Source organism: Mustela erminea, chromosome 19 (assembly GCF_009829155.1).
Source record: "Mustela erminea isolate mMusErm1 chromosome 19, mMusErm1.Pri, whole genome shotgun sequence".
Classification (NCBI taxonomy): Eukaryota; Metazoa; Chordata; class Mammalia; order Carnivora; family Mustelidae; genus Mustela; species Mustela erminea.
In genome coordinates, this window is record NC_045632.1 from 34,444,205 (window position 1) to 34,467,070 (window position 22,866).

Below are 22,866 nucleotides of genomic sequence, written 5' to 3' on the forward strand. Positions count from 1 at the left end.
GATCATGACCTGAGCCGAAGGCAGTGGCTTAATCCACTGAGCCACCCAGGCGCCCCTGGGCTGAGATTTTAAATGGCAATTTCAGAGAAGGAACTATCTAAACATAATAAGTTAGCCCACAAAGACACATTGGAAATCATCAGTGATCATGGAGTTGCACTTGAAGATGACGGGGGGACATCACTGTATCCTCATTGTATGAAACTGGCCAAGGGCAGGACAGGAAGCTGGATAATGTCAACTACTGGGTGGGGGGTGAGGGTGCAAGGATCTCTCAGGCCTTGTGGACCTTGGGTAGAGTGTAGCTTTCACAGCCTGGAGAAAAACAGGGAGCTTCCTCTCATTCAGCAGTCCTGCTCCTAGTCCTTTCCCCAAGAGGAATTCTCTTACAGGTCTAGAAGGGGCACAGCCGATGACGTGTGTGGCATTATCTGTAGGGGTTGGTGGCAAAGGGAGTTGAAGGTGGGGTCCGTCACTGGGAGAACAGAGTGGATCCTTACCGTGACACACAGCAACATGGATGGAACTAAAAACACAGTTCTTCGTGAAAATAGAAGAAATGGAGGAGGTATTAACACAGTATCATGTACATAGTTAAAAACAGCAGCATGCAAAACAGTGCCCATTTGGGGGGAAAAATGGATCAGAATAGGTGCCTAGGAAGGTCAGAGAATGGGATTAGGTCTAGGGATAAAAGGGAATAAATAAATACACAAAAGAAACGAGATCAGCCAGACACACCACCTGCTTACCTTTCCCTCCTCATTCACCCTTGCCCCAAGGGAATTCCCCAGAAGTAATCACAGGACATGCTGCCCCATGACCTTGCTCTCAGCTTCATTTATTCTTCACACTGTATTTTTCATGACTGAGTAATATTCCAGCCAGAATTTAAAATCATTATTTATTGTAGAGAATTGAAGTGATTGCTGTCTCCCCCAAGTGGCTGCAACTGACGAACTTTGTCAGGATGGGATTTCTCCAGACAGCTTCTCCCCCGCCACACCCCGCAGGGTCTGCTCTGTGACATTCATGGGCCCCTTCCTCTAATAACGAAGAAGTAAAAATATATTTTTTTGACTGCTTTGGTACAAAGACAAACATAATCCAGGGTGGACTCATAATTATGTACTTGTCATTAGTCTATTCATTTTTTCTTCTGAATTTGAAAGATTAAAATTAATTTTCTTTTTTTTTAAAGATTTTATTTATTTATTTGACAGAAAGAGAAAGATCACAAGTAGGCAGAGAGGCAGGCAGAGAGAGGAAGGGAAGCAGGGTCCCTGCTGAGCAGAGAGCCTGATGCGGGGCTTGATCCCAGGACCCTGAGATCATGACCTGAGCCGAAGGCAGAGGCTTAACCCACTGAGCCACCCAGACATCCCTAAATTTAATTTTCATGGGCACTAACATTTTGGGTAAGTTTTCCCTGTCTCGTGAGTATAGATGAAATCAGAGGCCCAGCCTGGACTAGAACCCAAGACTCAGTTAGGCAGCCTGGTACTGTTCACCATGATAAGCAGATACACCAGGACCCACACTGGTTTCCATCTGTCTTGAAAGCACACAGACCATGCATGGAACAAGGGCACTGGTGTCCTGGTAGGTGGTTAATAGGAGCTCACAGGAGGAAAAAGCCCTGGTCTATAACATTTGCCTGTTGTATTATTTTATTTTATTTTTTGCTTATTTATTATATATTTTTTTAACATAGGCTCTATGCCTAGCATGGAGCCCCATGCAGGACTTAAACTCACAACCCTGAGATCAAAACCTAAGCTGAGATCAAGGGTCGGACCCCCAACCGAGCCACCCAGGCACCCCAACATTTGCCATTAAGCTGTCGAGATGACGTCACTGAAGAGAAGCTGGGAAGAAATTCAGAGTAGCTCGCCCTTATATAACATTTCCATTATACAGATACAATTGTCATAAGTAATTTCAAGAACATAAATGCTAGCAAAATGCAGTCAAATAATGAAAAAGTGATGAGTTATAAATACCTTTGTTTTTAACATCATCTATTTATGTTTTCATCACTTAATGTGTGATCGTGGCAGTCTGTCAACTGGCTTGCAAACATTTCTGAAATTTTAAGTCAACTCTTGCGAGCAGGCACAAACTGACTCCAGCCTGTCACTTACTGAGTGACCTACCACAGGTGGTCTTCTGGGCCCAGACCTGGACAGTGATAGAAGACTACATTTCCCAGAAGCCTCCTCTCCCAGAACCGCCCTGGGCTTGGAAAGCTGTTACCATGGAGATGGGCAAACAGACAGCCCAGGCTGTCCTCAGAGGGTTGAGGAGGGAGCAGAGGACCTGAGGTAGCTGGTGGCAGGGTAAGAAGTAGAGTGGACGTGGGAAGGGGGCTTTTTCTGCTTGGGGGCTTTCTGCCCTCATCTTTCTGGGGGAAGGGGTGTTGGGGCACTGCTGCCAACGAGGGGTGCAGAAAAGGGTCTGCGGGGTGAGGAGGGCCTCTGGGCAGGGTCTGCCCTCTCCAAACTGGGCTGTAGTGGACAGGGAAGCCTGGTGTGGGGGATACGTGTGGCAGGTTCTAGCCCAGTCCACCTCTGATAAAGGTGTTCTGGGACCTGGGGCTCAAGTCCTGTCCCAGTGCCAGTCACAGCTGTGACCCCCTGCTGCCCGCATACACTTTGTCCTTCTCTCCACTTCCTTCTTCACTTACCTCTGCCCCTGCCCCATCCCTTGTAGGGCTTCCCTATGTCAGTAGGGCCTGAAGCGTTTCCAGAGCCAGAAATCTATGGGCTCAAACCCTAGATCTGCTACTTACCAGCTCTGTGTGATTTTAGGGATTTCCCTTAACCTCTCTAGGTCTCCATTTTCTCATCTGCAAAGTGGGTACCAAATGAGGGACTGCCTCTTTGAGTCTGTAACAGAAAAACTCAGTTCAGTGTCCTATCTCTTTTACTTCTCACTCAGGACACTTCAGCCCCGACACTTCTGGTCACCAAATGTGTGGGGTTTTATCCCCACCCCAAGCCATTTCTCTGCGACCTCCGTCCTGCGGGCCGACACAGGGCTCGACCCGGAGAGCACAGGCTATGTCACCCCCCACACACCTGCCCCTTGCCCAGGTGCCCAGTGACAGCCTGCCCTTGCCTTTTTGGGGCCTCGGCTCCAAGTTTGCTCATGTTACCTTTCTTTCTTTCCTTTCCCCTCTAATCCCTACCTCTCTAACATCACTTGCCACAAAGAAAAGATAGTGGTGAATAATTAAAATAAATAAAGCAACGTTGGTAAGTTTGGGCACCTGCTATAGCCCGAACGGTAGCTTTCAACCCGCAGCCTGCTCTGTCTTTGTCTCAGAGGGAGATCTGCAAATGTTAGAAACGTGTTCCAGACATGCTGACCCCAAGCTAGGCTTTCTTCTTGATGGAAGGGAAGCTGAAGAGGGGCTCACTTCCCCCCCTCTAAACCACCTCCCAGAGACACAGGTGGTCTTGGGGGCAGAAGTGGGCCATTCTGAGTGCATTTATCCCTCCCACGGGTTCTCTGTCTCGAGACAGCCAGGGACGTGCCGGGATGGAGGTCCTGAAGGAGAAAGTGGAGGAGGAGGAGGAGGCTGAGCGGGAAGAGGCGGCCGAGAGAGGGGAGAAGATGACGAGGCCCCTGGAGACACGGAGGGAGGAACCGCCCATGACGCAGGAGATGCTCAGAGACCTGGAGAAGAAGCTGTCAGAGATTGAGATCGTCATCCCGGAGCAGCCCTTGTGCGTGTCAGGGTGGGGGCTCTGGGCCAGGCAGCCCTGGCGAGGGTCAGACAGGGGCCGGGCAAAAGAAGAGCCTAGACAGGGTAGCGGCCCCAGGGTTGGGAGGCAGGACCGGACCTAGAGGGAAGCAGATATGTGTGAGCGCTCTGCTTTCCATCTGCTGGGCCGAGTCCCCTCTCTGCCCCTCATGAGCTGTTTGACCCTGGGCAAGTCACTCAGCCTCTCTGGACCTCTGTTCTCTTCTCTGTTTAAAAGTGCACATGATAATAACGATATCCCTTTTCTGGGCAATTGTGAGGATTCCAGGAGAAAGGGATAGAGTCAGCTACGGTGGGCGGATGGCTCCCTGTGGGCCAGGCACAGCCTCACATGGGCTCAGGCCTATCCTCTCGTGGGCACAGGATCGTTACCAAGGACACTATCGACATCTCCAAGCTCCCGCTCTCCTACCGAAGCAACACGCTCAAGGAGGAACACTTGCTGCAGGTGGCGGACAACTTCGCCCGCCAGTACAGCCACCTGTGCCCGGATCGCGTGCCCCTTTTCCTGCACCCGCTGAACGAGTGCCAAGTGCCTGTAAGGCCGGGTTGTGGAGGGCAGGACAGAGCCTGGAAAGCAGAGGGTGGAGGGGGTGGGCCAAAGCTCGTGGATCAGAGCTTGTATCTGGGGACAGCAGAAACTCAAATGCCAGTGGGCCCCAGCAGGCTCGATGTGAATTACCCTGGGGGAGATGGCGAGGGGAGAGGTTGTGGTGGCCTGGAGACCCCAGGCCCAACTAAAGGGCTGGTTGGACCACCGCTGTCTCCAACCCCAGACACCAGCTCTGTCCTGGAAGGACAGAGAAATGAGATGAAATGGACCTGGACCTGAGCACTGGCCTCCTTCCTGCCAGCCTTGAGTCTCTCTGGGCCTCAGTTTCTCCATCAGTGTATGGAATGGCAGAATAGGAATGCTTGCAATGCTTTGCAAACAGCAGCCCATGGGCTGACAGGGACTCACAGGCTGTTTGACTTGGTCCACGTGGTGATTTTTAGCATTTGTAGGAGCTGCCAGCATGTGAGACTCAGTGACTCCCCTGCAGGTCCCCCCCACTTCTTTTGAGCTGGTAATGCTGCAGCACTTACTTGCCCAGCTGCAGTCAGCGGGCCTGCAGGGGTGGGGCTGGGGGGACCCTGTGCTGGCAGGCCTTCCTCACATCTACAGGGAGACCCTAGAGGTGCTGTTTGGGACCCCGGACAGCAGCCCCTTGAGGGCTCTGCCAGCACTAGTCCCCTCACACTGGGAGGGTGGTTGAGAGCCAGACAGACCAGCGCTGCTGCTGCCGGTGACCCTGAGCGAATCAGCTCTCTTCCTGGAGCCTCAGTTTCCCCATCTGCTAGTGGGCCTGACATACAGGGCCGTTGGGGGAGCAGGAGGTGGTGCCTGGGCTGGTGGTGCTCAGTGGGGTGCAAGCTTATTCTACATTCAGTTCGGTCTGGAGGGGCGTTGAGGGACCCCTTTCTCCAGCTCCTGAGGCACTGCGGGGAGCCTGAGGCCCAGAGAGGCCTGGAGAGCCTTCCGCACTCCCCCCACTCTAGGCTCTGGCTTCCAGGGTGCATCGGCCTCCCCCAGGAAGGGTGCCCTCTCTGGGGCCTGTGGTCTCTCCCCTTGCAGAAGTTCGTGAGCACAACCATCCGGCCCACGCTGATGCCCTACCCTGAGCTCTACAACTGGGACAGCTGTGCCCAATTCGTCTCAGACTTCCTCTCCATGGTGCCCCTGCCTGACCCCCTTCAGCCAGTGAGTGCCACCCCAAGGAGCATCCTTAGGCCCTTGAGGCTTAGATGAGAAGCCAGGGAGGTAGGGAGAGGGAGGCTCAGGCCACAGCCCATGGTCTGTCTGGTCTGAGTCCCTCAGAGCTCACCCCCACACCAGGGGGTGGGGGTGGGGAAATGGGCCCAGAGAGGGATGGCCACTTGCCTGAGGTCACACAGCAAGCCTGGTCTCCTGGCTCCTACCTCTTTGCCTCCTTCTGCCTTCAGAGTCTTCCTTTTAAGACTTCAGGAGATGGGGAAAGGAGAGAGGGCGAGGACCCCGTTGCCCGTGACCTGCGGCCCCATCTTTGGGTTTCTGTCCAGCTCAGTCTGTTTCCCAACTGAGAATGGAGGGAGCGAGGGAGAAAGGGGTGGGTACACAGTGGAGAACTGAGAAAGGGAAGAGAAGGAAAGGGTCAGAAGAGAAGGTGAGGAGCACTTCGGAATAAAAACCATAAAAAGATCAATCAGAGAGCATTAGACCAGAAGCTTCCATCATCCACAGGGTCGTTCCCATCAGGAAGTCCTCGGGCACTTAAAAGTACAGGCAAATGTGGGTTGTGCTTTCTACACACAGGCTGTGGCTCCCATCCCATTCTTAGGAGGCTCCCCAACTTGACAAAGCAGGGGAGCCTAGGGAGGGGTGGGCATCCAGCCTGTGCACTGGCCCAGTGCCTAGCTGCTGGCCAATGGGGGATGGATGGGGACGTGGGGGTGCTTCGGGGCCGGCGGTGCTGACCAGCCGTCTCCGGCCAGCCCTCGCACCTGTACTCCTCCACCACGGTGCTCAAGCACCAGAAGGGGAACTGCTTCGACTTCAGCACGCTGCTCTGCTCCATGCTCATCGGCGCCGGCTACGACGCCTACTGCGTCAACGGCTACGGCTCGCAGGACCTCTGCCAGATGGACCTGACGCGGGATGTGTGTCCGCTCACCATGAAGCACAAGGAGGTATGCGGGGCTCCTGCAAGACGCGCCCTCCCTAACACGGTGCGTCCCTGTGTCTCCCAGCCCTGCCCAGCCGCTCACCGAGCCTCTGCCGGCTGCTTGCGGTCCATTCCAGCCCGGGTGGGTCTGTCCCTTAGGCACGCACAGCTCAGTTTTCCAAACCGCTGTCCCCCCTTCCCTTGTCCTAACTCACTTTCAGCTACCACTCCTCGCGGGGTGACTTCTGTGACCGCTGCATGGCTTCTGTCTTAGGTCACTCTCCCCCAGATTTACTTGACATGTGATAAAAATCCACCCAGCCCCTTTCATGTAAGGAAAAAACAGACAAATGGGTAGGCATTTTGTTTGCTCTTTTTTCTCTCCATGCCCCAATTCAAAAGACTCCCCCTTTTAAAATAGATTTTATTAGGGGCGCCTGGGTGGCTCAGTGGGTTAAAGCCTCTGACTTCGGCTCAGGTCATGATCCCAGGGTCCTGGGATGGAGCCCTGCATCGGGCTCTCTGCTCAGCAGGGAGCCTGCTTCCCTTCCTCTCTCTCTGCCTGCCTCTCTGCCTACTTGTGATCTCTCTCTGTCAAATAAAAATAAATAAAATCTTTAAAAAATAATAAAAATTAAAAAAAATTTTATTTAGTTATTGAGAGAAAGCGGAGGGGCGGGGAGAGGCAGAGGCAAAGAGAAAATGCCAAGCAGCCTCCCCACTGAGCACGGAGCCTGATTCAGGGCTCGATCTCACAACCCTGAGATCATGGCCTGAGCCAAAAACAAGAGTTGGTTGCTTAACCCTCCCAGGAACCCCCGCAAAAATTTTTAATAGCAAAAAATTACTGCTAACCCTCCAGCAGGTTGTGGTCATGTTTTTCTCTCTGCTGACTGACAGCCCCCCATGGCTAGAGGCTGCTGTGGACACAAGAAACACTCTTAAAAAAAAAAAAAAAGATTTTATTTATTCATTTGAGAGAGAGAGAGAGAGAGAGAGAATATGCATAAGGAGGGGGAGAGGCAGAGGGAGAGGGAGAAGCAGACGCCCCGCTGAGCTGGAGTTCAGTCCCAGGACCTGGAGATCATGACCTGAGCTGAAGGCAAACACTTAACCATCTGAGCCACCCAGGCGCCCCAAGAAACACTCTTAAATGCATTTAATTTTAGGAATCAAAAAGCATCTTTTTGCATTTGAGAACTAGCCACAGTACAGACAGAAAATGTTGTTGGACTGATTCCAGGGCTCCGTGATCAGAGTCAGGCCCCAGCGGTGTCTGGGGCAGGAGACCCGGCGGGGCCCAGGCCCCACCTGGCGGACTCCAGGGTGCGGAGACCGACATTTCCCCTCCTCGCTGTCCCAGGCCCTGGGGACATCTGCAGTCTCTGTGGTGTTGTGCCCAGGACACTTTTCTTGCCAGCTAGCACACACTCTTAGGCACACACATGCGCACGCACGCACACACACACACACACACGCACGCACACAGGCTTCCGTCTCCTTCCTAACCCAGCAAACTCTAAGTCAGCGCTTGAAACCCTCCAATGACAGAATCTGGGAACTCCAACTCCCCACAATTCGCCCACTTTCTAGATCAGATCCGGATCGTAGGCAGAAAGGGCCATGGGCAACGAAGGGGAGAAGATCACATCCCCCGATCCCTGTGGTGCCTGGCACCTCACGTGGGCATTTCCTTGTCTTTGCTTCTCAGAACAAGCCTGGGGAGAAGGTTCTTACTGTTTCCGTCCCCTTCTCCAGAAGGGCCTGAAGTCAGGGAAGTGGGAGCCGAGGCTCCTGCATTTAGCACCAAAAAGCCTGGGGGCCGGGGGTTCCGGAGCAGCTGTGACCTCCTGGTCCGAGGGCTGGGCGATGCAGGGCGGCTGATCCTTCTTCTCTCGTTGGGTGACAGGTGGTGCAGGAAGAAGAGAAGGTACCACCTAAGAAGTACGCCATTAAACCGCCCAGAGACCTGAGCAGCAGGTTCGAGCAGGAGCAAAAGATGAAGAAGCAGCAGGAGATCAAAGGGGAGAAGGAAAAGCGGTGGAAGGAGGAGGAACAGCGCCTCCTGGTGGGTCCCTTCCTCTGGTCCCTGTGCTCAGCTCCCCAGGAGAGGCCGCTAGCAGCGAAGAGCTGACGCAGGGCAGGGAGGGGATGTGTCCGTGGACCCCAGATCCACATCCCCCCCTCCGTGCCCCGCCACCCCCCACCTCTGCTCAGCAATGTGGGAATCTGTCCCTGGTGGTCAGCCGGCTTCTGCGATAGATTCCTCATATCAGAGAGCTCGACTGCGTGAGGCCACGCATTCATTCCATGCTGGGCTGTGATGTTCTCCTGGTTGCAGGCTCTTTCCTAAAGACCTACCTGCATACACTGCCCATCTGTCCTGGCTGCTCTCGGTCCTCCTAGGTCTCCATCGTCCCACCCACCCTCCAGCTCTCCTTTCGTCCACCCATACCCTCGTCTCTCCCCTGCTCCCTCTTTCCCTGCCTTCCTCCCTTTCCTTTCCTTCCATGCAGTATTTGCTGAGCATCTCCTCTCGTCCAGGCTCTGTGGATGCAATAATGAACGTGACAGTCACTCTCCTTCCCGGGGGAAGCAGAGGAGGAAGCCCCACAGTGGCCCCTACCTTCCTTTGGATAAAATCCCACCCAGAATGGCAATGCAGAAAGCCAGTAAAGCCCAGATGCTCTAGGGCAGCCAAAGGACCCAGTTCGTAAACTACAGATAAACTCGGACTCTCCCACTGTATCGATAAGAAAACAGGCTCAGAAGTGAGGTGATGTCCTCAAGGTCATGCAGCGAGGCAAACTGCACTCTGGACTGGAAGTCAGCTCTCCTGCTGGTTGTCCAGCCGTGGGGAGATGTTTGGGCCCCAACACCCCCCTTTCCCACCCATCGGTCCATGCTTACCTACTTACCCACCTTCCCTGTGCAGGAGCTGGAGAAAGCAAAGATCGACCCCCTGCATGGCCTCCGGGTGCACGCGTGGGTCCTGGTGCTGTCGGGGAAGCGCGAGGTGCCTGAGAGCTTTTTCATTGACCCACTCACGGCACGCAGCTACAGCACCCAGGACGACCACTTCCTGGGCATCGAGAGTCTCTGGAACCATAAGAACTACTGGGTCAACATGCAGGACTGTTGGAACGGCTGCAAGGTACTGGGCCCAGCGCGGGGCCAGTGTGACAGGCAGTCCTGGGGTGGGGTGAGGGTTCCCTGTGGGGCAAGCTGGCTGCCACAGAGCTCCAGACTTTCCCCAGGGCTGTCTCTGTCCAGACATAACCAGACATAACCATTCTAATATTATTATCTAATATGATTAATATCTCTTTGAAATATGTATCCTTACAAAATGTGGATTGTTTTCGTATGAATGATTTTTTTAAAATATTTTATTTATTTATTTGACAGACAGAGATCACAAGTAGGCAGAGAGGCAGGCAGAGAGAGAGGAGGAAGCAGGCTACCTGTGCTAAGCAGAGTCCGATGTGGGGCTCGACCCCAGGACCCTGGGATCATGACCTGAGCCGAAGGCAGAGGCTTTAAACCACTGAGCCACCTAGGTGGTCCTGAATGATTTTTTTTTTAAATGATGTATTGAAGTCCAACATACATGCAGAACAGTAAGCATATCCTAAGTATACAGTGAATTCCCATATTTCTATGTGCATATACACAGAGGTGTCTGTGTGTCTTTGTGTATACACATAAATAAAACCCAGTGCCACATAACATAATTTAGAAATACATGCACACGTTTGGGGAAGGGTCCAAACTGGACACAGGAGGGCTTTCTGGAGTGTGGGCAATGTGTTATTTCTTGATCTGGGTGCAGGAAACCAGGTGTGTCCAATTTATGGAAATTCATTGAGCCGCCCACCTGAGTTCAGGTAGGCTGGATGAAAAGCAGGTGGGGGTCCCACCCCACGGAAGAGAAATTCCCACCTGTCTCCTCTGTGCAATTCCTTGTGTGCCTGCCTAGTCCCCCTCTCCCCGGCATAGGGAAAACCTGTGAGGTGGCCCTTTTTCAAACCTACCATTTCCCTGTCCCATAAAATGCTGCTGGCTTGCGTCTGCTCTAAACTCTGCTTGGGACGCTCCCCTGACAGGGCGGGATAACCTCCATATCCCGGCCCGTTCCAGGCCAGAATGCTGCCAAGTCTCATGGAGACCAACAGCAGGATTTCTTCGTGGGAGTCTGGCGGAGGGGGCGGGTCTCAGTTTCCCTGTTGAAATGAGGAGGATGGGCATGGACTCGCAGAGGCTGCCGGGAGCCGACATTCTGCCCCTCTGAGACCCAGGCCCAGGTCCCACTTCTACTCTGGGTGCAGCTGCCCGCACCCCCCCCCCCACCGCCCTGTGAACAGGATGGGGCATGCTGGCCCTGGGGTGTGCTCAGCAGATCCTTCCTCCATCAGGACTTGGTCTTTGACCTGGGAGACCCTGTGAGGTGGGAGTACCTGCTCTTGGGGACTGACAAGCCTCAACTGGCTGTGGCTGAGGAAGAGGACGACGGGATGAATGATGATGAAGATATGGAGAACCTGGTGGGTCTTCGCGGCGTGGGGGCCGGCGGTGGGATGGGGCTTCCATCAGGCCAACCCGACCAACATCTCTATCACGTGTGTGTGTATTGGAGGGGAATGGGCCAGAGGAACCGATTGTAGATTCCCCAAAGCAGAGGGGCCTGGACCATGCTCTCAATTTATAGATTGAGGGGTTGTGGGGGGCGGGTAGGGAAGGGCTGGGACTTGCATCTGGGTCTCCTGGCTCCCATGCAGCCCACCCTGGTCAATGGTTGCCCTGTTTCTGTAAAGAGCATATCCCAGCAATAGGCATGATAAAACCTTAACCGCAGCCCTGGGCTTACTTCCAGGCCTTCCTGCATAGCCACTATGATCCCCCTCACATGCTTCCAGGCCTTTCTTGTCAGTCTTAGCAGCCCTTCATTGGCCTGGGGCCTTCCCCATAGTGTCAGCGTCCTTCTCCCATCTCCTAGTCGGGAGCCCTTCTAGGCAGGTCTCCGTGAGGACCTGTACCTGGGGGTCAGGGCCCAGAGGCCTTAGCTCTTGGCTGTGACACCTTGGGAAAACTTCCCAATCATGGAGAGCTTCAGTTTCATTGTCTGTATGTAAAGTGGAAGGGACGAGGGGTTGAGATCAATTATATCCACAGTAATAGGACTAGGGATATCAGGGGGTCAGAGCTGCCATAGCAAAGTACCACACACTGAAAGGCTTAAACAACAGAAATTAATTCTCTCCTAGTTCTGGAGGTCCAAGACCAATGTGTCAGCATTTTGGCTTCTTCTGAGCCCCTCTCCTTGGCCTGTAGATAGCTGTCTTCTCTCTGTCTTCACGTGGTCATTCTGCACGCATGTCTTAATCTCTTCAAGCAAGGACACCAGTCATGTGGGATTATGGCCCACCCCAATGGCCTCATTTTACCTTAACTACCTCTTGAAAGAGCCTATCTCCAAATATAGTCACCTTCTGAGGTCCTGGGGGTCAGGACCTGATTAGGGGGACACAATTGAGCCCATCACAGTCCGGAACACTCCCATGGTCCCCAGGGCCAGGAGGCACTTAACCTGAATTAGCAGGTGCTTAACCTGAATTAACTTGTCCAAATCTTTACAGCCACCTGGTGAGGTGGGCGTTCATATTATCGTTTATCATTATTGTCATCCTGTTTTACAGATGGGAAGACTTACACACAGAAGGGGGGGAGTAATATACCCAAAGGTCAATGGCCAGTGAGTGGTAGAGCTTGGGCTTGAACCTGGGATCTGACAGTCTGGCTCCCAAGTCTGCGTTCTGAACAGGGACTCTGTTCTATATCCTCCGGACAGCTCCGGGATAAAATGAGACCGTGGCCACGGGGAGCTTGGTACAGCATCCTCACCTCTGGAGACCAGAGAGCCTCCCTGGCAGTAAATCTCGGGGCACTGCCGCCCCCTGGTGGCCTCTAGATGTAAGCAACGTTTGTGGAACAGAAACTCTTCCAGGTTTTCACAGTTACCTTGCCTGAGGACCATTTGTGTAAAGCAGGTCTTATTTTACAGATGGAGAAACTAAGGCTCGGAAAGGAAAACAAAAACAAACGAGGGAGGTGGTGTCTCAAGTGATTTATATACATTCTATCTGTTAATCCTCCCTCGTGGTTCTGTTAATAGGAAACAGGCTCAGAGCAGTGAAGGGACTTACCTGCCCAGGTGTGTGGGCTGCGCCCTGCAGGTGGGGCTTGGGTCCACCAGACTCCAGAAGCCTCTCTCTTAAGGGAGGACCAGTGGCTGCACAGGGTGCCCACGCTGACTGACTGAAGGTTGGGCACACAGGGGCTGGGATCACTGTCCTAGTCAAGTGGGTCAAGGGAGGGTTCCTGCGCTGCCGCCTCTTCCTCTGTACCACGTCAGAGATGCCCGTGACTCTGGCTCCCCTGGGGGAGCTGAGAGACCCTGTGGCTGGGCCCTGGGGGGCAAGATGGAGGCTCTGCTTCTAGCTTCCGCTCCCAGGACCAGGCCTGACCAGAGCCTGCCCCCTCCCCGCCTCTCCCCACAGGGCAAGGAGGATGAGGACAAGAGTTTCGACATGCCGCCTTCCTGGGTGGAACAGATTGAGATCTCCCCTGAAGGTAACCTACGTGGATCTCTGTTCCCTGGCCTCCCCAGGACTGGTTCAGGGGAGTCCGCAGAAGCTGCCTGGGCCCCTCATTTCCACCCCTCCTGCCTTCCGTCGCACCCTGGTCTGAGCAGGGACTCTGGGCCGCCTCCTTCCTGCCTTGCGCTCTCAGCTCTGTGGACAAGGGCCTGGCACTGCTCTGGCGTGTAGGAGGGGGCTCGGTTGACCTGTCCTGGCTGATGGAGTGTGGGTAATAAATGACGGAGGACCAGGGCCCAGTCATTCCTCTCCCTCACCCGCCCCCTGGTCCCTGGCCGGGAGAAGGCCAAGCTGCATAGCACCCAGACGACACAGGGGAGTGGAGGTGTCCGGACCAGGGAGAAGTGGCTCGAGAATGCAGTTGGGCATGGACACTGGAGTTCTGTGCCAGCATCTAGTGGCTGTTGAGGTTCCTGTCTAGGAGTGACGAGGCCCACAGCGAGGGCATAGGCTCTTCCAACGGAGTGGGAAGGGCTAGAGAGGGTACCACGGGAACCAGCGGAGGAACACCCAGCTCAGGCCTCTGGTTTGGGATGCTGGGAATAGGTAGGCAAGAAGGGCCTCCAGGAGGAGGAGGAGTCTGAGCTAAGTTTTGAGGGGTGGGAAGTCAGCCCAGTAAGGGCAGGAAGGGATGGTGGCTCCAGCAGAGAGCGAGCCATGCTGACAGAGGTCTGGCAGTGAGCGAGCGGCATGGTCTGGCTGGCTCCCCTGGCCAGGCTCGAACCTGAGAACTGTTCCAGGGCAGATCCCTCTGCCTACTTCCCTCTGCCTCCCCGGGGCCTGGAGGCATGGGGCCTGGAGGCCTGGGGCCTGGAGGAGTTTAGTGCCGTGACCCAGTGAGTGGCTGGGTGGGATCGGCCCTCCTGTCCCCCGATCTGGGGAGGAGGAACCCCAGCCCATTCTGCATCCACAGCGTTCGAGACCCGCTGCCCAAATGGGAAGAAGGTGATCCAGTACAAGAGGGCGAAGCTGGAGAAGTGGGCCCCGTATCTCAACAGCGATGGCCTCGTGTGCCGCCTCACCACCTACGAGGACTTGGAGTGTAAGGCAGGCAGCCCCGGCTGCTGGGGCAGGAGAGCCAGGTTCCCCAGCAGGCTGTGTGACCTTGGGCACGTCACTGCCAGTCTCTTGGTGTGAGTGTGGGCCCCTCTGGCCTCTGTGTGCTGGGAAGAGGGTTGTGGGGACGGAGGCTGGGGGGAGCTGGCCTTCTGCAGCAGGCACCGATTGGTCCCCACAGGTACAGAGACTTTGGAGATAAAGGAGTGGTACCAGCACCGGGAGGACATGCTAGAGCTGAAACACATCAACAAGAACACAGGCCTGAATATCGATTACTTCAAGCCAGGCCATCCCCAGGCCCTGCGTGGTGAGTGGACCCCACTGCCAGTCCAGCAAGAGTCCGGAGGGTGGTGGGGGGGAGGCAGGCAACAGACAGCACCCCTGCTTCCCTGAGCAAATCAGATGTGTGGGAGGTCAGAGGAAGTGCAGAAAATCCAGGGAAATGTGACAAATGTGCCTCCAGTAAAGTAAAAATCCGGGGCCACATGCCCATTCTGCGGTTAAGGCTGGGCCCATGGGGGGGGGGTGCACATTTCCAAGGGGTCGGAATGCTGAGCAGCAAAGCCGATACATGTGCCCACAAGGACGATGCAGAGAGCAGGGGTGTGGCCATGAGCCCTCGAGGCTGGGGAGCGAGGGAAGGACACATCTTGAGAGAGAATCAATAGCTTAACTAAGGACGCACAAAAAGAAAAACATAGTGTCGATATAGATCTGAAAAAGGGATCCGTCTCACTTGGTGGTTGAAATAAAAGGAAGAAAGGCATGAATAAATGAACGAAGGAAATAAGGAACCGTCTCACAAGCCTTGTGTTGCAAAGATGACAAAAGTGGTCCCGTGAGGCATGAGCCAAGCAGCAGAGAGTTGCTCCCTGTCACTACTGGTAGGACAGCAAATTGGTGCAACTTTCCGGGAAAGCAGTTGGGCAACATAATCGTAGCTTTAAAATATGTATGCTTGGGTTGCCTGGGTGGCTCAGGTCATGATCCCAGAGTCCCAGGATCGAGCCCCACATCGGGCTCCCCGCTCAGCGGAGAGTCTGCTTCTCCCTCTGCCCCTCATCCTACACGTAGTCTCCCTCTCTCAAATAAATAAATAAATAAATATTTTTAAAAATATTTAAATATATATTTTTATATATTTACATTTATTATATTTATATTTAATATATTCAAATATTAAATATATTTATATTTTATATTATATTTATATATATTAAATATATTTAATATTTAAATATAAAAATATTTAAATATTTAAAAATATTTGACCAACAGTGCTACTGCTGGTGAATTTGCCCTGAGCAAATAATAGGCAAGAATTACAGAATGCACACTGCGGATGTTCCCCTCGGTGTTGTTTATAACAAGTTTAGAAACAACCTGAACCCAGCAGTGGGGCATTGGCTAATAACTCACGCTCACCCATGAGCACTCAGGGACTCCCTGGGGCCCCGGGTCGGGTTCTCCAGCCAGGAGCCAGTGTACCTGGTCTCAACCCATGGACTTCCGGGACCCCACCTCCCACCGCAGTGCACTCGTACAAGTCCATGCAGCCTGAGATGGACCGCGTCATGGAGTTCTATGAAACGGCCCGCGTGGATGGCCTGATAAAGCGGGAGGAGACGCCCAAGACAATGACGGAGTACTACCAGGGACGGTCCGACTTCCTCTCCTACCGCCACGTGGATTTCGGGGACAGGGTCAAGAAGTTGGCTCTGAACAGTGCAGAGTCAAACCCCCGGCCGATGGTGGTGAGCTCTCGCGGGGCCTGGGGACAGGGTGCCCACTCTGTCCAGCAGGCTAAGGTCACCCTGGGATGGGGAAAACAGCACCTTTCCTGAGGGCCCTGTCCTGTTTTACAGTCCCAGTGCTGCCTGCTGTCAGACTGTGCCCTCCACCACTGGGCCAAGAATGTGTTTTTTCCTTACTGTTATAATAAGTGCACCCTCAGAAGGGTCTCTCTCCGATATTAACATGTGTTAATAGGTTTGGTTTGGGTAGATCCCTGTAGCACTCACTTAACCTTGAATTGTGCACTTTTTTCTCCACATCATTACAAATGGTTTGGCAACTATGTTTAATGGCTGTGTACCAGAGGAGCTCTTCCTAGCAGTAAGGGTGTTTAATGATAAAGCAGGGTGCCTGGAGAGGTGGTGAGCTCCCCATCTCTGGAGGTGAACAAGTAGACTCTTGCAAAGAGAGCCAGAGAAGAAATGCAGCACCACACAGGGCTGAGGTGGCCTGGTGCTGGGAACCCACAGGGCCACAGGAGCCGTTGTCTGGCTAGGAAGGGCTGCTCCACGCAAACTCCCCCAAAGACTCTAGAGTCCAGCGTCCCTGAGTGTCCTTTACTTCTGCCCACAAGGGCATGCACAGATGTCCCTTTTCCCACCTCCCATTCTGTGATGTTCTGGACTCCCAGAAAATCACGGAGCGGTTCTCCCGCAACCCCGCGAAGCCCGCAGACGAGGACGTGGCGGAGCGCGTGTTTCTGATCCCAGAGGAGCGTATCCAGCTGCGTTACCACTGCCGAGATGACCACATCACAGCCTCCAAGCGCGAGTTCCTGCGACGCACAGAGGTGGACAGCAAGGGCAACAAGATCATCATGACGCCCGACATGTGCATCAGCTTTGAGGTCGGTCTGGGGGTGCCCTTGGCTGGCAGGGCTGGGCGGGGTGGGCAGGAGAAGGTCTGGGGGCCCCCAGTGCCAGCCGCATGACTTGGGAACACTGGGATGGAGACTCATGGTTCCCAGCCCAGAAGTTCATCTCTGCCCCTTGGGAAAATCAGGAGCTCCCATCTGAGGACCCTCGTCTTTGCGGCTCCTCTGAAAATCTTCCCCTTTCCCACCAAGAAAGACTACCCAGCAAGCCAAGACTTTTCCTTTGTCCCTTTCCCCCAATCCTGGACAGAGCCGATCCCAGATCCCAGGACCAACACTGGAGTAGGAGAGAGTCCTACCACCTCTGCAGGACTGACTTTCCTCGTTTAAACCCTCTCTCTCCTGCCACATTCCTTAGTCCCTCTGAGCCCCCAGTTCATCTTCTTTTATTATCTGTGTTTTTGTAGATGAAGAAACTGAGGCCCAGAGAGGTTAAGCTAGCTGCTCATGGTCACACAGCTAGAAAATGGCAGAGGAAGATTTGAACCCAAGCAGTCTGGCTCCAGAGTCTGCTCACTGCCTTAGCCATTGCTGCCTGTCCTTGTCACCAAGTCCCTGTGCTTGTTGTCCCAGGTGGAGCCCATGGAGCACACCAAGAAGCTTCTCTACCAGTACGAGGCCATGATGAAGCTGAAGAATGAGGAGAAGTTGTCCAAGCATCAGGCCTGGGAGTCGGAGCTGGAGGTGGACCCATGGGAGCGTGGACAGGTAAGAGGGGGCATGGGTGGAGGGTGTCTTAACTGTGCCCTCCCCTACTTCCTGATTCAGGTGCTGGAGATCCTGAAGCTTCGAGAGGAGGAGGAGGAGGCGCACACCCTGACCATCTCCATCTACGACACCAAGCGCAACGAGAAGAGCAAAGAGTACCGGGAGGCCATGGTGAGCGTTTCTCCCCTGCCTGGGCCCTGGCTTTTCCTGGACCCCTCCCCCACAGGCCTCCAGGGTGGTAAGGATGATTAGGAACTCTGCCAGGAAGCCCTTTATAGGGGATGACATTGTGGCCATCCATCCACAAGGCCAACCTTGTGGTCATCCTTGCTGGGCAAACATTGCTACAATGATCTGAAGAGTATGCAGGGTCCAGACCAGGTCTCCCCCAACCCAGCTCCAAGGGTAGGGCCAAGCTGAGGTCTCTACTGCATGGGGACAGAAGGAAAATCCGGCACCCACCTCCACTTGGGGCTCCCCTCAAGGTCAGGACTCTGGCCGCAGCCTGAGTTCTCGGGCAGCTGCAGCTCAGGACATCCGGGTCACACCCTCAGACTGCAAGGCCCATTTGGGGTTTTTAAGGCCAGCTTCTAAATCCCCTACAGCAACCAAGTAGAGAGTTCTAAAAATAGCTTGGGGTTGGCGAGGCAGGACAGGGCATTAAATAACTGGCTCTTAGACTCCGGGGATGGGTGCTGCCCCCCACATCTCCAGCCTCACTGGCCCCATCCACCGACACAGGCCAGAAGGCCCCGGGTGGAAGAGGGAGGGAGTTCCTGGCAGCTTTCGATTCAACATTGCTATAACCACCATTTATTGTGCAAGCTGAGCGTGAGTGATGCACCAGGCTCAGGCAGAGACGTGAATCCATGTAAGACAGAGTTGGCTCTGAGGGACAGCACAGAGGTCCCCTCTGATGCCTCGGTCCCAGAGGCGCCAGGGACCAGGATCTGGATATAAGGCCTCATTTTGGGTGGTCCCGTGTTGCTGCGGGAGCCGCTGGGGAGGTCTCTGTGGCCCTGGATGGCCCAGCCCACTCCCACTCACCTTGGCCGCAGGAGCGTGTGATGCACGAGGAGCACCTGCGGCAGGTGGAGGCCCAGCTGGACTACCTGGCCCCGTTCCTGGCCCAGCTCCCTCCGGGAGAGAAGCTGACACGCTGGCAGGCCGCGCGGGTCAAGGACGAGTGCCTCAGTGACTTCAAGCAGCGGCTCATCGACAAGGCCAACCTCATCCAGGCCCGATTCGAGAAGGTGTGGCCAGTCCCCCTCCCCAAACCACCCCGCCAGGGCAGGGGAGGGCACCTCGTGGTCCGCCTCCAGAAGATGGACTCAGGGCTGTCTGCTCACCATCTCCAGCACTTGGGAGGGACCCATGAGGGCATGAGTGTTATCAGTGTTTGGAGTTTCCAGAACGTGGAGTTGTCCTTCCTGGTTCTTGCCTGTTGGGTGGAAGGGTGGCTGGAGGGTAGGTGGTGGATGGAGTGGATGGGTGGATGCAAGTGGGGGTGCAACAACTCCTAGCCCTTGTCCCATCTCTCTCCGCCACATACTATGTGGTTGGCATGCATTATCCCACTGAGTCTCGGCGACATGCTCTATGCCAGGCGCCTGGGGCGGACAATGCCCTTCATTTGCACACAAGCTCTGAAAACCTTGGACACTTGTTCACAAGCCTGTCTCTGCCTTGAGCCTTGCTCCTCCTGGACACAATATCCCTCTAAACATGTACTGGCTCCCACGCGAGGCATTTTGTGGCCCCTGCTTCTGCTGCTCTGGCCTCTGTGAGTGGTGGTGGCAGGGCCGGCCCTGGTGAGGCCGTCCAGGGACCAGTGGGGATTTCAGCAGCAGTCTGGGTGAGGGCCAGCCCTCTTCACCCCACCCCTGCTCTCTCCTCCCCATGCCTGCAGGAGACCCAGGAGCTGCAGAAGAAACAGCAGTGGTACCAGGAGAACCAGGTGACCCTGACGCCCGAGGACGAGGACTGGTACCTGAGTTACTGCTCTCAGGCCATGTTCCGTATCCGCATCCTGGAGCAGCGGCTCAACCGGTGAGCGGGCATGGGGAGCCTCAAGAGGACCCCCGGGAGGCTGGGGTGGGGCTTCATGAGCCCTGGCCACCTCCTGTTCCTCCGTCTGATCTCAGTCACAAGGAGCTGGCCCCACTCAAGTACCTGGCCCTCGAGGAAAAGCTCCACAAGGACCCACGCCTGGTGGACTTCCTGAAAGTCTTCGTCTGAGGCCCTCATGGGACCTTGGCTGAAACTGCCTCCAGAGCCTGACCTGAGCTCCCTATAGCCAGCAAGAGGCCGTCCCCTCGGGCACCAGACCTCACTGCCACACCACCTCCCAGCTGCCATGTCTGCTCCTGCTTCTCATGACGTTCCTATAAATAAACACACTATCTTTTTTTTTTTTTTTTTTAACTATGTTCAGTTAGCCAGCATATAGTACATCGTTAGTTTTGGATGGAGCATTCAATGATTCATTAGTTGCGTATAAACACACTTTTCATGGGCCGCTTGTACCTCATGTTCCACAAGTTCTGAAGGAGGCTTCCTCTGCTTTCCTTCTCTGTCTATAGCCTAAGACTCCCCCCTCCCAACCACCTTGGCCCCTTCCTCAATTGCTCTCTCTCCTTCTCTCCATTGGAACATTGAGTCTTCGAGGCACCTCTGCAGATGGTCCCACAGCCACCTGCAAACAGCTGGTTAGTTGTTTGCAGCTGCGGTGGCCCAGCTGACACAGTGTAAGTGGCAAGGCCAAGGGGCTCCGCCCCAGAACGTGGGGACTCCGCACCAGACTGCAAAGAACAGCATCCCAGCTCCGGTTCTTACCAGCCACTATTTAGCCATCTGTGAAATGGGATGACACTATTGTTGTCTCAAAGAAGACTTGTAAAGCAGAGAGGAGCGGAAGTGGCACATAGAAAGCACCCAATGTTAGCTTAAAAAATGGCCAATAAACACATGACAATGTCAAATTCATTAGTCATCAGGGATATGAAATGCCACCACACACCCACCAGTATGTATAAAATGAGTAAGACTGGGAAGGATGAGAAGCAACTGGAACTCTCAAGCAGTTTTCCCGGTGGCTCAACCTGTCCAACCGCTTTGGAAAACTGGCTGTATCTAGTTAACACTCACCTTTGGCTCAGTAGTTTGGCTCCTGGGTTCTGCTCCATCCACCCCTCCCTCCACTCTCCCCCATCCATCTACCCAACCCTCCACCCAATGAGTAAGAACAAAGAACTCAACCAAGATGCACATATACATCCTCTAAGAGTTAGGACTAGAATGTTCATGGCAGCGGTAGTATTAGTACCAAGCTGGAAACGCCCCAGATGCCCATTAAGAGTAGACATTTTTGGTCGTCACAACTAGTCTTGAGAGTGGCCCTGGCATTTGCGTGTAGAGAGGCCGGGAAAGCTGCTTAACACCCTACAGGTGTCTACAGTGCACAGGAAAGCTCCCTGAAGTAATGACCTAGCCTAAAATATCAGTAGTAGGTACGAAATGTGAACTATAGCCACATGGAATAACACACTGGATTCCTCATACACAGTATCAAAAGAATCCAGATACCAAAAAGAACATGCTGCGTGATTCCATTTGTATAGAAAAATACCCAGGCAAATTAATAAATTAGTCATTGGCATCAGAATAGTTGTGGCTCTTAGGGTGTAAGGGAGCACCGCGGAGGCTTCTGGGATGCTAGGAATGTTCTTCCAAACCTGAGTATGTTCATTTTGTGAAAACTCGCTTTTACAAAGTACATGCCCTTGGGATAGGTGTATTACACTTCAGTATGAGAGGTTTTCAAATGCTGATCATGAACCTAATAAGCATTAACTTCCCTTTAGCCAAACATTCAGAGGGAGAGAAACAGGGTAAATGACCCTAGCAGGAAACAGTGAGACAAAAAATATAATATAGGGCAGTCTGCAAGGGAAAAGGCCCAATCTCTTCAAAAGATCAATGTCATTAAAAAAAAAAAAAATAGGGGACTGAAACAGAATGAATTTAAAAGAACCACGTGTGAATCTTGTTTATTTCCCAGTTAGGAGAAAAAAAACTTTAGCTTTTGGGTCTGATTGGGGAAGTCTGGACCGCCCATTAGAAGATTCTGTTTTCTTCAGTGTGCTGATACAATGGTTAGGTAGGATAAGGGCCTTATTTTTACGAGGTATGTGCTCAGTATTTCATGTCATTCAGGGGTAAAATGTCTTGAGGCTGACAACTTTGAAATCGCTCCGAGGAAACACCTCCATGTTCAAAGCAAATATGGAAAACCTTAGCAAGTGTTGGATTATCCACCAGGTCGATTCCACTCAAACTATTATACATCATCGTAGACTTCTTTCAAGTTTTCTCTACGGAGCTTTTCAGAATAAAAAGTTGGGGGAAATAGGGAGTGGACAGTTTTGATGGGATTTTAGTCTGCTAATCTAGCCCTCTGCTGATAGTGCCCACATTCGTCTCTTGACCCACTCCCCAAAAGTACATCGTGAGAGGTGGACCCCCCGCCTCTGTCAGGCAGTGGGTGCCATTCCGTGGAGAAACCCACAGACTTGCTTTAACAACAAGGGTTCAAGTTGGACACCATTCTTTTTGGTGGTGTGGCCCATTGCCAACACCTTAATCTAGGTCTCAGTTTCCTTATCCGTAAATGGGAATCGGAATTCCTGTCTTGGGTTTGTCGGAGGCCTCTGTGGGAGCTGCAGGGAGCGGCTGGCGGACAACGGGGAGTTTCGGGGGTCTTTAGGCACCAGGCCCTGGGCACCTCCTGTGGGGTCCAGTTTCTCCCAAGCGGCTCCAGGGCGGCCCGACCATACATGGGGCCTAGGCTCTGAGCCGGTTATGGCCCTTCCCCTAAGCCCACCCTACCCACGAGCCCAATAAAGCCAGACTTCCTCGGATTTCTAGTTGGTGGTCCCTTTAAGGCAGCCGCCCACTCATCCTGTCACGGACGCCGCAGCCGAGCCGCTCCCGGCTCGGACCCGGGATCAGGCTCCGTCTCCGGTCCGAGCCAAAGAAGAGGGGCAAAGTCCTGAGACCACTGAAGAACCGCTCCCGGCTAAAGGGAAGAAGTAAGAACTGTGGCAGAAAGGAAACACCCGGTCTCCCCTTGCCCCTCTCCAAGATGGAAGGTCCGCGGCTTCACGCGCCTCCTAACCCTCCCTTCCCATTGGTTAGCTGAGAATTGGTTTTCCAATAAGACGAGCGCTTATTGGTTAAGTTGGGACCGTTGCTAAAGCGATTGGCGCAGACGGCATTGGAGGGTCGTCTGGCGAACTAAGAGGGAGAGGAAGGAAAAGGAGAGTA

The 22,866-nt window shown here is 53.7% G+C and overlaps 1 protein-coding gene across 2 annotated transcripts; it reads left to right on the plus strand.

Annotated features, from left to right (window-relative positions):
• The first annotated feature begins 2,238 nt into the window (after positions 1–2,238).
• On the plus strand, positions 2,239–20,876 carry DRC7 (dynein regulatory complex subunit 7). Of its 2 annotated transcripts, XM_032326188.1 has the most exons (18): positions 2,239–2,339; positions 3,528–3,731; positions 4,133–4,307; positions 5,385–5,510; positions 6,281–6,475; positions 8,360–8,518; positions 9,386–9,604; positions 10,866–10,994; positions 13,008–13,080; positions 14,020–14,148; positions 14,344–14,472; positions 15,699–15,919; positions 16,591–16,806; positions 17,407–17,517; positions 17,602–17,712; positions 18,600–18,794; positions 19,451–19,590; positions 19,686–20,873. In XM_032326188.1, exons 2-18 carry the CDS (start codon positions 3,544–3,546, stop codon positions 19,777–19,779), a joined length of 2,610 nt encoding a protein of 869 aa, XP_032182079.1. In that variant the 5' UTR covers positions 2,239–2,339; positions 3,528–3,543; the 3' UTR covers positions 19,780–20,873. The 2 variants fall into 2 exon arrangements, with proteins under 2 accessions (XP_032182079.1, XP_032182077.1); XM_032326186.1 differs by having other exon boundaries at positions 17,407–17,712; positions 19,686–20,876.
• Positions 20,877–22,866: the final 1,990 nt, after the last annotated feature.